Source organism: Canis lupus, chromosome 11, assembly GCF_011100685.1.
Source record: "Canis lupus familiaris isolate Mischka breed German Shepherd chromosome 11, alternate assembly UU_Cfam_GSD_1.0, whole genome shotgun sequence".
In the NCBI taxonomy this organism is placed as follows: domain Eukaryota; kingdom Metazoa; phylum Chordata; class Mammalia; order Carnivora; family Canidae; genus Canis; species Canis lupus.
In genome coordinates this window covers 65993814-66008143 of record NC_049232.1, presented here as the reverse complement: position 1 = coordinate 66008143, position 14330 = coordinate 65993814, and the positions used below count along the sequence as shown (strand labels likewise).

General features: G+C 42.4%; 1 protein-coding gene across 1 annotated transcript in view; it reads right to left on the bottom strand.

Annotated features, from left to right (window-relative positions):
• Window positions 1–4565: 4565 nt before the first annotated feature.
• MUSK (muscle associated receptor tyrosine kinase) overlaps window positions 4566–14330 on the bottom strand; it is an 89751-nt gene continuing 79986 nt past the window's right edge. Inside the window, exons 13-16 of the mRNA XM_038553299.1 lie at window positions 8682–8883; window positions 7973–8164; window positions 6651–6799; window positions 4566–5347 (exon numbers count right to left, since the gene is read on the bottom strand). Coding sequence (XP_038409227.1) covers window positions 4566–5347; window positions 6651–6799; window positions 7973–8164; window positions 8682–8883 — 1325 coding nt within the window. The remainder of the gene's footprint in view (window positions 5348–6650; window positions 6800–7972; window positions 8165–8681; window positions 8884–14330) is intronic.

Sequence of the window (14330 nt, the reverse complement as noted above, 5' to 3'; positions counted from 1 at the left end):
ATGATGTTAATTAGTTACCACTGGTTGGTATTTTTTTCATTTTCTCTATTGTACATTGTATATTATAGTGTATATTGCTTATTATTTTTTGTTTAAAATAGCAAGTATTGAAAAAAAACAAGTATTGCTTTTGCAATACAAAAAGTAAATGCTATTTTAAGGTACAAGTATGCATATATTTTCCCTTTTGTTTAAAGTATGACAAAGGTTTAATATTCCTTTCATAAAATGACTCTTGCAAGTCAGAAAAATGAACAACACAGCAGAAAAACGGGCTATAGATGATTTCCAAAATAAAAACCATAAATGACCTAGGAGCAAGAAAAATTCAACCTCGCTAGTAATTTAAAAAATAAAATCAAAATGAGATAATCTTTTTCTATCACCAAATAGACAAGTCTTCTAAAAATTAGAGAATTCTCTGTGACAGCAAATGTTTAGGGCTATGAGATCACTTGTACAACGCAGATAGGAACAATATTTCTAGATAACATGATAATACATTAACAGAAGCCTTAATGCCATGCATGCCATTTGGCCTAGACATTCCCTTTCTCAGAATTTCCATGAAGAGTTAATGATGGACATGTGCAAATGAGGATGACCATTACAATATTGTTCATAATAGTGAAAATTAGAAAAAACTCAAATGTTCAAAACTAAATTCACTACATTATGGTATAGCCATAAATTGGAGTATCATTCAGAAATTAAATTGGACTTTTAGAAGAATAGTTAAGGACATGGAACAGTTTATAGAATACTGCGATGTGGAAAGAAGTGTTCTTTTTCTGCTTTATCACAAACCAAGGGAATGTGTTCTTTTGGTGCCACATGGAACGCTCTGGTGCTCTTGTCACATTTGATATTGAACCACCCAAAATGGCTTGTTGGTGCCTGTTCCAGCACCTGGTAACAATGGTACTGTGTTTCTCTCGTCTCTCCTTGTGAATTTATACAGTGATTTTACAGTGGGAAGGATCTATATTTAACAAAGAAAATGGTACTGGTAAGTAATGGGTCTGTTCCTGAGATACAGAACCTTACTGTGACTGTGGAGGAAATAACCTTACATAACTTGAAAACGTACTTAGAACCAACAACAACAAAAAAATAAACATGCCATTTATTTTTACCTTTTTGGTTAAATCTGCAACTTCAGAATATTCTTCTGTTGTTTGCTGTTCAAGACTTAGAGAGGAAGTTAACAGCATAAGGCGTATAGTGTGTGCTTTGATGCACGTCACATGGAGATTACAAACCCCCTCCACAGAGCCATCTAGATTCCCTTGTGCCGTCTATACTCATAGGAAGCATCACAGTATGGTGACTGCGAGCTCAGCCTCTTTTGGTCACGAACTAGGCTCTATTGCTCTGTGTGCTTGGGTCAATTACACAATCTCCCTTTGCCTGTGTCTTCACCTAAAAATGGGCATAGCGATAGTACTGACATCACAGGGATATTGTACAATTACAATTAATCTGTTTAGAGGCCTCAGAGTATATACGGTAAACAGTCAGTCAATACTGGCTGATAGTATTATTTTTCTTCCTCCCATATTATAATGGGATTTCTGCTTGTTTTAGTTTTCAGTTACTCTAAGTATTTAATAAGATTGAGTGGTTTCCATATTATTGACTGGCTTACTCAATTTCCTGCTATCTTTATGATTTATTTGCTTTGTGATCTTGATTATCAGAGCCTAAAAAACACACAGAGAATCCATGAGGCTCTGGAAGCTGTGAGGAAGAGCCTGGAAAGGTAAAGGGCAGTTTTTCAGCGGTAGGAAGAAAACCAGAGGCGCTCAAACTGGCAGATGGTAGAAAGGCTATGGACACGTGGCTGTGAGGGGCAGCATGATTCCTGCAGCACAAGCCACGTGTCTTTTTTTATATATATAATAAAACTTTCACAGCTGGGGAAACCTAAAGACATTTTAGAAGTTTGCAGAGCCTCTATGACACACACGTGTGAACCACATACAGTATGCCATGGATATCGACACGAAAGATCCACGCGGGATCCTGGCCCTCTCTCGCTTTTCTGCTCTGTTGGCCTCTCAGCCTTTTGTCTTGGGCACATGCTGCAACCTTATTCTCCAACGAGCCCTTTGCATGATTGTCTTAATTGTGGACTTACAATCAAGAATTTTCATCTAAAGCACCTCTCTGGGTCTCAGTCCTAAATTGTGACTTTTCTCTGGATGAATGGGAACTGTGAATAAGCATGTCCTCATATTGTCGAAGCCATGGAATCTGCTGGGGCCCTAAATGGAAGGAAGGTTGTGATAGAGTCTGAGTTTAATGGGCCATTGACTCAAGAGCAAAAGGATACGAGCAGGAGGGTTTTAGAAAGTGAAATGGATTGAATGTCAGGGGGCAAGGAGAAGGCAAAGTCCAGGGTAATCCCTATGTTTTTGTCTTGGTTGCCTGGAGGGGCTAGGAACAAGAAATGGCAGGTTTTCGAGCAAAGATGAGGTATTGTCGCATGAAGGCCCATTTGGAGATTTCAGGTGGATTCTTCGAGCAGACGGTTGAAAATCTGCTTTTAGGAATTTAGACCATTTCTCCATTGTCCTAACCCCCAATTACTTTGAATTAAAGTAAGTTGGTCTACAGTAGATTGTAATTTTCCCTTCCCTGTTTATTTGCTTTTCAGGAGAATTTGGGTTCATGCCATTTCAGAAATAAATTCATATTATTCACGTTGACCTTAGAAAAAGATGTATCATGTGGAGGTCCTTTGAAAAATAGTGCACCAGGGACCTGAGTTCCAGAGAGGATTTTTTGTTTTTTCTTTTTTAAGAATCAAAATGTAACAAGATTGGGTTAATAGCCCTGCAAAAAGTCAAAAAACAACACTATATTAACTCTACTGTGCATGGAATTGGTTTCTAGCAGTAGAAAATGTCAGAATGCACAAAAACATCAAGCTTCAAATAACTCGGAGCCACAAGACCGATTTGTGACATCTCGTAAACTGTGGATTAAGAGATTTAATAGACTGTGGCAATAAATTAATGGATGACAAATTTGATATGCGTAGCTTCAGAAGCAAGTATAGAAGAAAATGGTATTACTCTGCAAAGATTATATATACATAGCAGTGTACATGTTACTCTAAAAGTTATGTCTGCCAGGTTCCTCATTGTATATATGAGGTAAAAAGAAAAAAAAAAAGTTACATAACCAGAAAAGGACAAAAAGTCCTGGAAAGGGAAAGAGATAAAATTAAAGCAAAGGAAAAGATACCAATAAAAATTTCAAAGAAAAAAAAATCAGTGAGACAGAAACATTTTTTTTTTTTCAGAAAACCTGTAGGAATAAAAGAAGCAGATTAAATTTATGACAAGCGCACACGAAGGAAAATCTTCCACAGGAGAAGCAGCACCAAGACAGGGAAGGAAACTGGAATCACAGTAAGAACATAGCCTTACTGATTTCTCATTTTATTCCTTAGAAGCCCCCTATCTGTAAGGTATAAGCACAACTCTGTAGAATGCAAACAAATATAAAATTATGCATAAATGTGTGTTTTTAAAATTCAATTAAAAAAAAAAAAAAGAAAACTAGACCCCAGCACCCGTCTTCAGGTGGGGAGACAATGAATGGTTTTCCCTTCGCAGCGCTGCACCGTCCCTGCAGGTCTCCGGAAAGTCACAGGCTCTCACCACGGCCAGGAGGTAACTGAAACACGAAGCTCTGGATCCGACGCCGCAGGTCGGGGACCCAGGAGTCTGCGGCCCGGAGTTCCGGGGACCCAGGGGCGTGGCATGCTTGGCGGAACCGCACCCTCCGTCTGCCTTTCCGAGCTTGACTTTGGGTGGGTGGGTCCCGGGTGGGTCCCCGGGGCGGTCTGCGCCGCCTGTGCCGTCGTGGGGACACCAGGGGCTGCGAGCTCGCGTGTCTGCTAACGTGGCTTCCCATCTGGGGCCCCAGGGGTGGGGGGAAGTAGTGGGGGGATGGGGGACGGGATGGGGGTGGAAGGGTAGGAATGGGGGTGTTGGGGATGTGGGGTGGAGGGATGGGGGTGGTGGAGGGGTAGGGCTGTGCGGGTGGGGGTGGGGGGTTGTAGGGGTGGTATCAGGGGATGCAGGGGTGGGGGGCAGGGATGTGGGGATGGAGGGCTGGGATGTGGGATGGGGGTGGGGGGATATAGGGGTGGTGTTGGGAGATCCGGGGGTGGAGGATAGGGATGTGGAGGTAGAGGGGAGTGATGGGGATGAGGTGGTGGTGGTGAATATGGGGGTGGTGGTGGGATGTGGGGATGGAAGGCTAGGGATGTGTAGGTGGGGGTGGGATGTGGGGTGGGGTTGTAGGGGTGGTGTCGAAGGTGGGGTGGGGGATAGGGATGTGGGGGTGGAGGGCTAGGGATGTGGGGTGGGGTTGTAGGGGTGGTGTTGGGGGATACGGGGGTGGGGGTGGAATACGGGGGTGGAGGGCTAGGGATGTGGGGGTGGAGTGATGGGGATGGGGTGGAGGGGTAGGGTGTGGGGTGCAGGGCTGTGGGGGTGGGGGACAGGGCTGCGGGGCTCTGCGAGTTTCTGCGCCCCCCTCCCCCGGCCTCAGGCGCTCCCCTCGGCGCCCTCGGCCCCCCCGGCCCCCGCGCCCCCCGCGCCCCCCGCGCCCCCCTGGGCCTCGGCCTCAGCCTCGGCCTCCGCCCCCCGGGCCCGGTCCGCGGCGTCGGCCGCGTCGCACATGCGCTGCAGGATGCGGTGGATGCCGGGGAAGCCGGGCCGGTCGGCGGGCAGCGGGCTCCAGCACAGGCGCATGAGGTTGTAGAGCTCGAGCGGGCAGCGGGCGGGCCGGGCCAGGGTGCGGCCGGCGCGCACGTAGCGGATGACCTCCTCGTGCGCCAGGCCGTAGTAGGGCTGCAGGCCGTAGGAGAAGATCTCCCAGAGCACCACGCCGTAGGCCCACACGTCCGACTCGGTGGTGTAGCGGTTGTAGAAGATGGACTCGGGGGGCATCCAGCGGATGGGGATGGCGTCGTTTTCGTTGGCCTTGTAGTAGTCGGCCGAGTAGATGTTCCTGGACAGGCCGAAGTCGGCGATCTTGACCACCATGCCGTCGCCCACCAGGCAGTTGCGCGTGGCCAGGTCGCGGTGCACGAACTTGCGCTCGGCCAGGTAGGCCATGCCGGCCGCCACCTGCCGCGCGATGCCCAGCTGCTGCGCGCACGACAGCGGCGGCGGCGGCGGCGGCGGCGGGGGGCGGCCCGGGGCGGGCGGGGGCCCGGGGCTGCGCGGCGCCGCGTGCGGGGACCGGCTGCGGAGGAACTCGTTGAGGTCGCCGTAGGCCATGTACTCGAAGAGCAGGCACATGGGCTTCCCGACGGCGCACACGCCTGCAACCCGAGAGAGCGCGGCCTCGTTGGGGGGGCGGGGGGGCAGCGGGCCCTCCGGCCGGAGCCCCCCGACCGCACCTGGCCAGGTCGGGAACCCTCACCTGGGCGGGGGGGGGGGGGGGCGCCCGGATTTCTGCTGACAGCATCGCAGCCCGGCCCTCACCCCGTTTGTCCCGGGGTGAGTGTGTGGGCGGGGCGTCTCCCATTCGCCTCTCCCCCTCCTGCGCTCCCCACCACCCGCCGCCTTTCCCGCCTCTCGGTGGCCTGCCCCCTGCCAGCCTGTGACGACCGTCCTTGCAACCTGTTAGCTCTTTGAAAGCAGAAATCGCGTCTTATCCTTTTGTAAATCCCCTCCCCTCCCCTCTCCCAGGTGTCTGGCACTGGCCAGCGCTCAAGAAAGGTTTGGGGAGCGATCTAGTGAATGGAGAGGGGGGGCTGCCTTGAGCCTGCGATGCTCTGGGTTTCTGCTACTTCTGCAGAGAAGGGTGATAAGGAAGATGCGGTCTGAAACGCGGAAAGCATGGCAAACAATCCGGGATCTTAGGTGAAGCACTCGGTAAAACATTGCAAAATTTAGGATTTACAATATTCGTTCCAGAAAGACAAAAAAAAAAAAAAAAGTTAATATTATGAATAGAGCCTCGGATTTAGTGCCAGGAGGACATCCCGGCGCGAGAATCTTAAATTCTTGCTATTTGCAAATCTTAGATTGTTGCTATCTTCGAGAGGGAAATGGGATACCTTGAAAGATTAGATCATTTGGGCACAATTTCACGGTGCTGGGAAAATAGATGATCAGATCTGTTATCGTTGTTTCAGGCAAAAATTAGAAGTCTCCGTTCAAAAAGGAAGAGAAATAGTGAATGCTAATTATCTTGGCCTATTGATCTGGGGGCTGGGTTTTTTGTTTTTGTTTTTGTTTTTTTTATTTTTAAATTTATTTTTTATTGGTGTCCAATTTGCCAACATATAGAATAACACCCGGTGCTCATCGCATCAAGTGTGGGGGTCGGTTTTTAATTCCAGGGATTTGGCAATCAGTGTATGTATAGATGCTAGAGAGAAGATTAAAGAAATGACAGCATATTTTTCTGAGAAGTTTTTAAAAAACCAAATTTTTGAATTGAGCTTATTCCATGCAGTGTTCCACTCCCCGGTGCAGAAAATATTACATGGGAAGGAACAGAGGTGTCTTTCTGATGAAGAAGTGAAGGGAAAAAGCACAAGAGCGGGAGGAAGGAGGGGAACTTGGAAAGACTCTGTTTTGGGGATGCAATACATTTCGCCACCTCTAGTTCCATACCTAAGAGTTTCACAATGTTGGGGTTATCAAACTCTGCCATGAGGGCTGCCTCCCTCTGGAAGTCAGCTTGCATGTCTGCTGAGGCTTCTTCTTTGAGCATCTTCACTGCCACCATGGTGAAAGGTTCATAGGGAAGTAAGCCCGGAGCCCTAGAGATACATTTATTTAGAAAGAAATCAAAGATCAAGAACATCATACGTGCCCACATGAATCCACCCACATCCATACACATTCCCTCCACTAGTGCAGCCTTTCCCAAAGCCATGGAATCAAAGAAAGATACCAATAGTAGATTGTACTTAAAACTCCTTGATTCCAGTGAATCAAAATCAGTGGGGCTATGTTCAACACAGATGGTTTTAAAAATGCATTCTTCGTACATTTCAGGAATTCTAAAGTACACAGACCCAATGAGATGATCATTACTGTCCTAAACCCTTAATCTCTGGCCAGAATCTAAATTCCTCGAAGGCAGGGACCATGGCTTACTCATCTTTATTTCCTTCTGAAGCCTAAAATGATGCCTTGCATATATTTATTTGGTTCCCCAGAAATACTTGTGTAGGATTTTCATTAATCCTACATGTAACCTCCGTACCAGGGCCACTACGAGTGGTGGTAAGGTTGTGTCCTGCCCAAGAACACCAGGACAATGCGACGGTTGGTGATTAAAAACCAAGTCCATGTTCTCTGGCCCAACTGTGTGTCTGTGAGCCACATCCATGCAGAAAGGGTATTTCCTTCCACTTCACACAGAGGAAATAAACAGGCTAGCTAGCATTGGCCCTTATATGACTCTTTCCTTGAGCTCCTTGTTTTCTGGCATTTTTGTGTTATTTTCCCCCCATTTCTGTTTTGCCGTTCTGTGGACATCTATTTCATATCTACACATGTGAGGCTCTGAATCCTTCAGTAGAAATACTAGTTCAAAGTAAATTTTAAACAAAGTGGAGAATATAGCATAGAAAATGGAAGAGAAGTAAAATTTACAATTATTTGCCAAAAACAAAGCAAGAAATTATGATTAAAATGTATGATAAAATTATTTTCTGAAAAAGGAATCTCCTTAAACTTTGCTAATCGCATGTAGTTTGAACACTACACAAACGAAGATTCTCTCCTTCTGTCCAGCCCTATTTTTCATCAGGGAGGAAAAATTATTAAGATTCAAAGTATAGTGGTCAGTAAACTGGGGTTAATGATGTGAAGAATTATTTGATAATAATTATCATACATACAGCATAGGCATCAAGGCAGTGGTCTGGTAACTTTTCAGATAATACGTATTTCGGTGGAAAGATTTTTCACATGGGTAACTTTACCTTGCTTGAAAGACCCTTCCAAATGCTCCCTCTCCAATATCTCTCACATATTCGATGTTATTCCTCGGATACTCCAGGCTGAGCAATTTGGGATTCAGAAGGAGTGGCATCCTCTGGTACATGGGGTTGGGATGAAGTCTGTCTAGCAAGAGCTCAGAAGGAAGAGTAGTGAGGGTTACTGCTGCCGATTCTCTGTAGGTAAGACAGGGAAGACCAATCAGGTGGGATCTTTGTACTCAGGCTTGGGTTTTACAGGGGTACGATGTTAGGAGGAAACAAAACAAATTATTCTAAGGCAGCCAAAGACCCTTCAGTTTTAGAGCAAGAGATATTTCATTTGATCTGGGAATCAGAAGTCACCTTTTCTTAGGAATTTTGTTCCTATCCAATCTAGCATGGCAGTAGGACCAAGAGGTGGGGGCAGCTGGGAACAGGAATAGCCATATTCTTCCAAATTACTGTTTAGATGTTATCTGCTGTGAAAAATTAACTTTAGGACATGTGATCCAGGCAAAAAGTTATTGATATTTTTTTTTTGTTATTGATATTTTTAAAGATTGTGGTGGGGCACTTAATCTTAAAGCATGGTAACTGATGTCATAAAGAGATGAGCAGTGTTCTAAAAATTCCTCCTCCTGTCCCCAATATTCAATTTGTAGGTTTTAAAATGCTACTTACTACATGTGGTCAGCTTAAATGAGAATCTCACCTTTTCTTATTTTTCCATTGTTTTCGTCTTCGGCAGCAATAAAAAGTAGTTACAGTAAGAAGTACAAATATAGCAGAGCTGGACATGATGGAGATTATTACAGTCATGGAGTACGTAGGTGAGACAGAGAAGGAGGAGGAAGAAGAGGAAGGCAAGTCTGGAATGTCCACACTCGGCTTTGAGGACGTCATGGGTGGGAATGCTGTAAGTAAACCAGAGTTCTTTTCATTCATTCTTAAACTTTCAAGAAGCAATCTTTGCATTCAAGCAATCTTCGCTGAACTCAAGCAAATTTAGTCAACTGAATTTAATTTTAAGAATATGGTTTCATGTGTCAGGTTCTCCCTGGCTATATATCTATAAAGTCCAAGTGTAAGAACCCAGAGATCCAGTTGTAAGTAAAAGCAACTTACAGAAGTTTAAGGATGAGGCCCAGAGAAAGGAACTATTCCTTTCTAAGACAAATGCAGATCCTGGGCTAGTGATCTTTACACTGTATCATGTTGTTTATGACCTGACAACAGTTACAGACATTATGAAGTTATTAAATAATTTCATGAAATTGCATTTGGAGTCAGGATTGTCTAAAGCTGAGCTTTTTACACATTTACTTTTGATTTACAAACAAAACAAAAATAATAGAAAAGATGAAGAGTGGAAATATTAGGACACAAATGAGAAGTTGGTTCATCTAAAAATTGAACCCCTGAGGTGCCTAGGTGACTCAGTGGTTGAGCGTCTGCCTTTGGCTCAGGTCGTGATCCCGGGGTCCTGGGATTGAGTTCCACATCGGGGAACGGGGAGCCTGCTTCTCCCTCTGCCTGTGTCTCTGCCTCGCTCTCTCTTTGTCTCTCATGAAGAGATAGATAAAATCTTTAAGAAAACAAAAATAAAGTAAAAATAAAAATTGAACTCCTGCCAAAGTCCTATTAAAAAGGTCACTGCAATATGAAAACAAGGTAAAATCTTCATTACCCTGGAAACCAAAAGATGCCATGTTCATGTCACTCTGTAGAGTGCAAAGTCCACTGTATACCTATTAAAACAAACTTATTAATATATATTTTATATTCTTTTAATTGACTGAGTAAAGACAAAAGCATGGATACAGAGTACCTTGATAATATAATTGACAAGAATGTTCTAATAGCAGACAGTGTACTTTGAACCCTACACAGAGGGAATAAACCCTGGTTTCAAATATTTGTGGAATATTGGCAGACATGGTCTTTTGTCATGGCACGGAAGGAAATCTCTAATTTCAAAAGCAGAAATTACACTGATTAATTCTTTGACTAAAATGCAATTAACAGTAGACTAAGTAAAATCCAACAGGACATCAAAAAAAAAAAGAAAAAATTCAATAACTTTTCACTCAAAAAGTAAAAAGTAGCCATAGTGACAGATTAGAAAACGACCTTCTGATAGAGTATATGAACTTTGGCCAAAGCCGTGCTCAGTGGTAAACTCATAGAATTATCTCTTTTCATTAGATAAAAAGGATGAAAGTGAATGAGCTAGACATTTAACTCAAGACTTCGAAAAAGAAACAAAACTACAGAGAACAGAAAAATAGATGAGAAAGTAACAGCCATGTACAAGCAGAAATTAATAAGTTAGAATTACACATACCACAAATGCTAGATTTTAAAAATAGGTCAATAGTTGATCTTATATTTATAAAGTGGTCTAATCAGTGGAATTTTAATTTTTAAAAGACAAGAAAGGCACAAACATACGAAATTAGGAATGGTAAAAGAGTTATGACAGATCGAAATAAAAATGCAGTAACGTAATTATGCAGTTACATTTTTTTAATCTTTAGAAAAATGATAGGGCCGTATTACCAAATTTGAAAAATCAGAAAATCTGAAGGTAGTCAACCAGGAAATTTAAAAGTCACTCTTACAGAATTATGGATACATTCTTTTGGTCTCGAGAAGAGATAAAATTTCCAGATTTTATAAAATGTTCCAATATGAGAAAAATCTACCAAACTATTTTAGAAAGTTATAATATTAATAATACAACCTGGCAATATTAGCACAAAAGACAAGTGCATACCTAGTTAAGGAACGTAGGTTTCAAAAATCCTATATGAAATGTTACCAATTGGCTACAACATAGTAAAAGAATTATGTGGTTGATATAAGGAAATATATTTTAAAAAAAGGAAATATATGAATAGTAACAGATCACAAAGTCAAAAGAAAACTTGTATTGCAGTAGATGCCTAAAACTATTTGAAATGGGACACTTGTAAAAGCAGACATTTCAGGGGGTGCCCATATATGACTTCTTAATGTAGGGGTGGACACAGTTTCTGTGGCCTGAGCACCAGTGGGTAGCACGTGGTTTCAGAGCCCATGGAGACCAAGTTTGGTCACTGCTGTGGCAGGAAGACCATCAGCTCAGGCACTGAAACTGGAAGAAAAGCACAGCAGTGCATTCATACAGCAGCAATAATAGCACATCTCATCAGGTATCACAGCAACGGTGGACTTTGACTTCCCAGGTTCCTTTACGTTTGGCTTGAAAGCTGAACGGACTTTCTTTGGACTGAGTCATCTGAAGGTTTTTTTTTTTTTTTTTTTTTTTTAATCAATCCAAGATGGGTGGGGTGGGGGGCTTAAATTGGAAAGCTGAACTTCCTGCTAATAATAAAGTAGGAGCAATCATTGAAAGACAGGAAGAGGTGACTGTTTTTATATCTGGATTTTGCAGGGCAGTTCAAACCATATTTACCCGTGAGGGAATATAATGTAATTTGTGAAATTGGTAGTATAATCTCATTAGTAAATATAAGGGTAATATTTTAATCAAAAATATCAGACCTGCGGCACCTGGGTGACTCAGTTGGTTAAGTTTCTGACTCAAGATTGTGGCTCAGATCATGAGATTGAGCCCCGTGTTGGACTCCATGCTCAGTGGGAGGTCTGCTTGGGATTCTCTCTCTCTCTCTCTCCCTCTCTGTCTCCACCCCCTCCCCCAAACAAATAAATCTTTTTTTTTAAAAAAAAAATCAGACATATTTAGGGAATAATCCATGATGACTTAGTAAGATTTATTTTCAAAACGCAAAAAAATTGGCATTGTTTGAATAATAATTTTGTTTTATGAATTTTATGATATCTTCCTTTCTGGATAGCTTTGCTATTCCTTGTTTATTGCTTCTGATCTGTTTGCTGTGGCCTTCCCTAGAGCGACATCGGCTATCTCTTTAAACTCAAATGATCAATCTGGATCTCCTTCTTTTTGTCTTTTTCTTCTGTCATCAGTTTTATCTCTACCCTTTCCATTTGATTGCCAGGGGAATTTTTATTCACTCATTCATCCATACATTAATATATTCGTTAAGTTCATATTGGTGTTGGGTATCAAGGATACTGTGGTAGACATGACAAGTTTTTGTGTTAAAGTATTTCGCTGGGAAACAATTAGGAAGCCCATAATTATCATAGAATGTAAGAAGTGTTAGAAGACTGATATGCTTGTGAACATCCTGGGGCCCAGGTCAAGGCTTACTAGGTAGGTTTTTAGAGTAAATAATTTTAAGTTAAATGTAAGGGATGAATCGGGAATAACCAGTTGAAGGTGTAAGTGTGTGGGTGGAGTGGGAGTTTGGGGGTGGGAAGGGAGGTAGTATTTCATAAAGAAGGACCAGCGTTTATCAGGGTCCAACTCAAACAGTTGTAGTGCTTTCCTGAAAGTGCAACTACAGGTTTCAGTGCTGACTTGGGGAGTGTGTATAGACAAGGCTGCAGATATCAGGCCTGGGTCATAAAAGGCCTTACATGCCATGGGAGGTAATTTGGACTTTGCTGTGCAGTAAATGGAGAGAATCATCGGATGGATTAGCGTCATTGGAGTAGCACGATCTGCTTTTTGCTTTAGAAAGATCGTCTGCCTGCAGCCTGACTTCCACGACTGATTTCAAAGTCCTGAATGCAGAGTTGGAAATAGGTGTTCAGTAACACACCATTTTATAGGATTTCCACCATGCAGGTGACAGGGATATAAAGAGAAAAACCTCAGTTTCTTTCTAAACAGAAGCCACGAATTGCTTATAGGAGAAAGCAATCCGGCTTATAGTAGATGACCAGTCATTTTCAAAACTAGAAGCTAGAAAAGAGTGAAGTCACATCTATAGATTCCTGAAAGAGGAGAAATGTCTTTCATGAATGTATCCAGCTAACAGAGCTTTCAACTATACAGGTGAAAGAAAGCTAATCTGAAGATCTGGGATACAGAGACTGTGTCACCCACAAACACGTCTGAGGACAAGCATAAAGTATATACAGCCCTACTGAATTCAGGAATAGTGAAATGCCTGCTAAAGAGACAAATAGCATGAAGGCATTACAAGCTCAAAAAGATATTTCACTTCCAAAAAAGTTATAAAAGTGAAAACTACTGAAATTCTGTGTACGTTCAAGCAAAAAAAAGAAAAAAATTTTTCCATCACCCTTCAAAGCGAACTGGTAATATCTTTTAGAGTTTACTCAGAAATCAAGAAACTCTTTAGGAAATACTTGAGGGCTTTATACACTCCATGCCTTCTTTGCTTAACATATTAGCCTATCTGAAAAACTCAAGCCAACTTCTTCAATAATAATTGCATTTAACCAGGGAGCACACTTTTAGACATTCCCCATGACATGGTCAGGTGCAATGATCCGTTGACGACATTTGCTGTTCATTTTCTTACAGGTACCAAAGATAGCATAAAACTAGGTTTTTGAGGGCAGGAAACTGGCTTATTGTAGCTGATTTATGCTGCTCACATGTTTTAGAATCAGTATACAAGGCAGAAATTGGTGTGTGTGTGTGTGTGTGTGTGTGTGTGTGTGTGTGTTCCTGTTCCTGTCTAATGTAGGACTGACGTTCTCCACAGGAGACCCCCCCAATGAATGCTTGAATGGATGAATGAGTAAACAATCAAAGGATAACAAAGACCACAGTCACCAGTTAGAAGTCTAATCAAACTAAACTTTAGCTGCTTATATGACAAAGAATTGAACCATTTCTTTTTCATTCCTTCAATTTGGAAATAACAATTTGACAGGCTTCTGAAATAATAGATTTTTAGGGTTTCCATACCTCTCTTGTTTATTAACACTGAGCCATTCAAGTGGGACCAGTAGCATTCTTTCTTTTTAATACTGTAAGTCTTAGTCCTTGAAGGAAGCTGGTAAAATCAAGACCTGGCTCTTATCCAGGTGCTGAGGCAATTAGGCCCATAAGATAGATCACAGGAAATGATTATGATTTAAGCCTTAGAACACTCAAATCAGAGGAAGTTAATTGAAATGAAAGGTTTCCTAATTTCATTCTGAATTTCTCCATTCTGGTAGGTTAAAGCATCATCTCATCCAACTTTGTGTCTAGGATGTCTCTTTGGAAGCAACCTTCTTGAATTCTTTTCTAGGGATTTTGAGGCACCTGCTTATAAAACCGTTTGATTTGACCCTGTAAACTTTCTACTGGAAATTAGCTATCTTAAAAGCACCCATCTTCCAAAAGAAAGATCTGTTGTCACAAGTGAAGATCACAAATTGGTTCAATGAAGAAATAAAATTTGTTTTCATCTGTAAATAATTAGATGATATAAAAACAAAAATGTGAAATCAAAAGGGGACATTTTCAGTT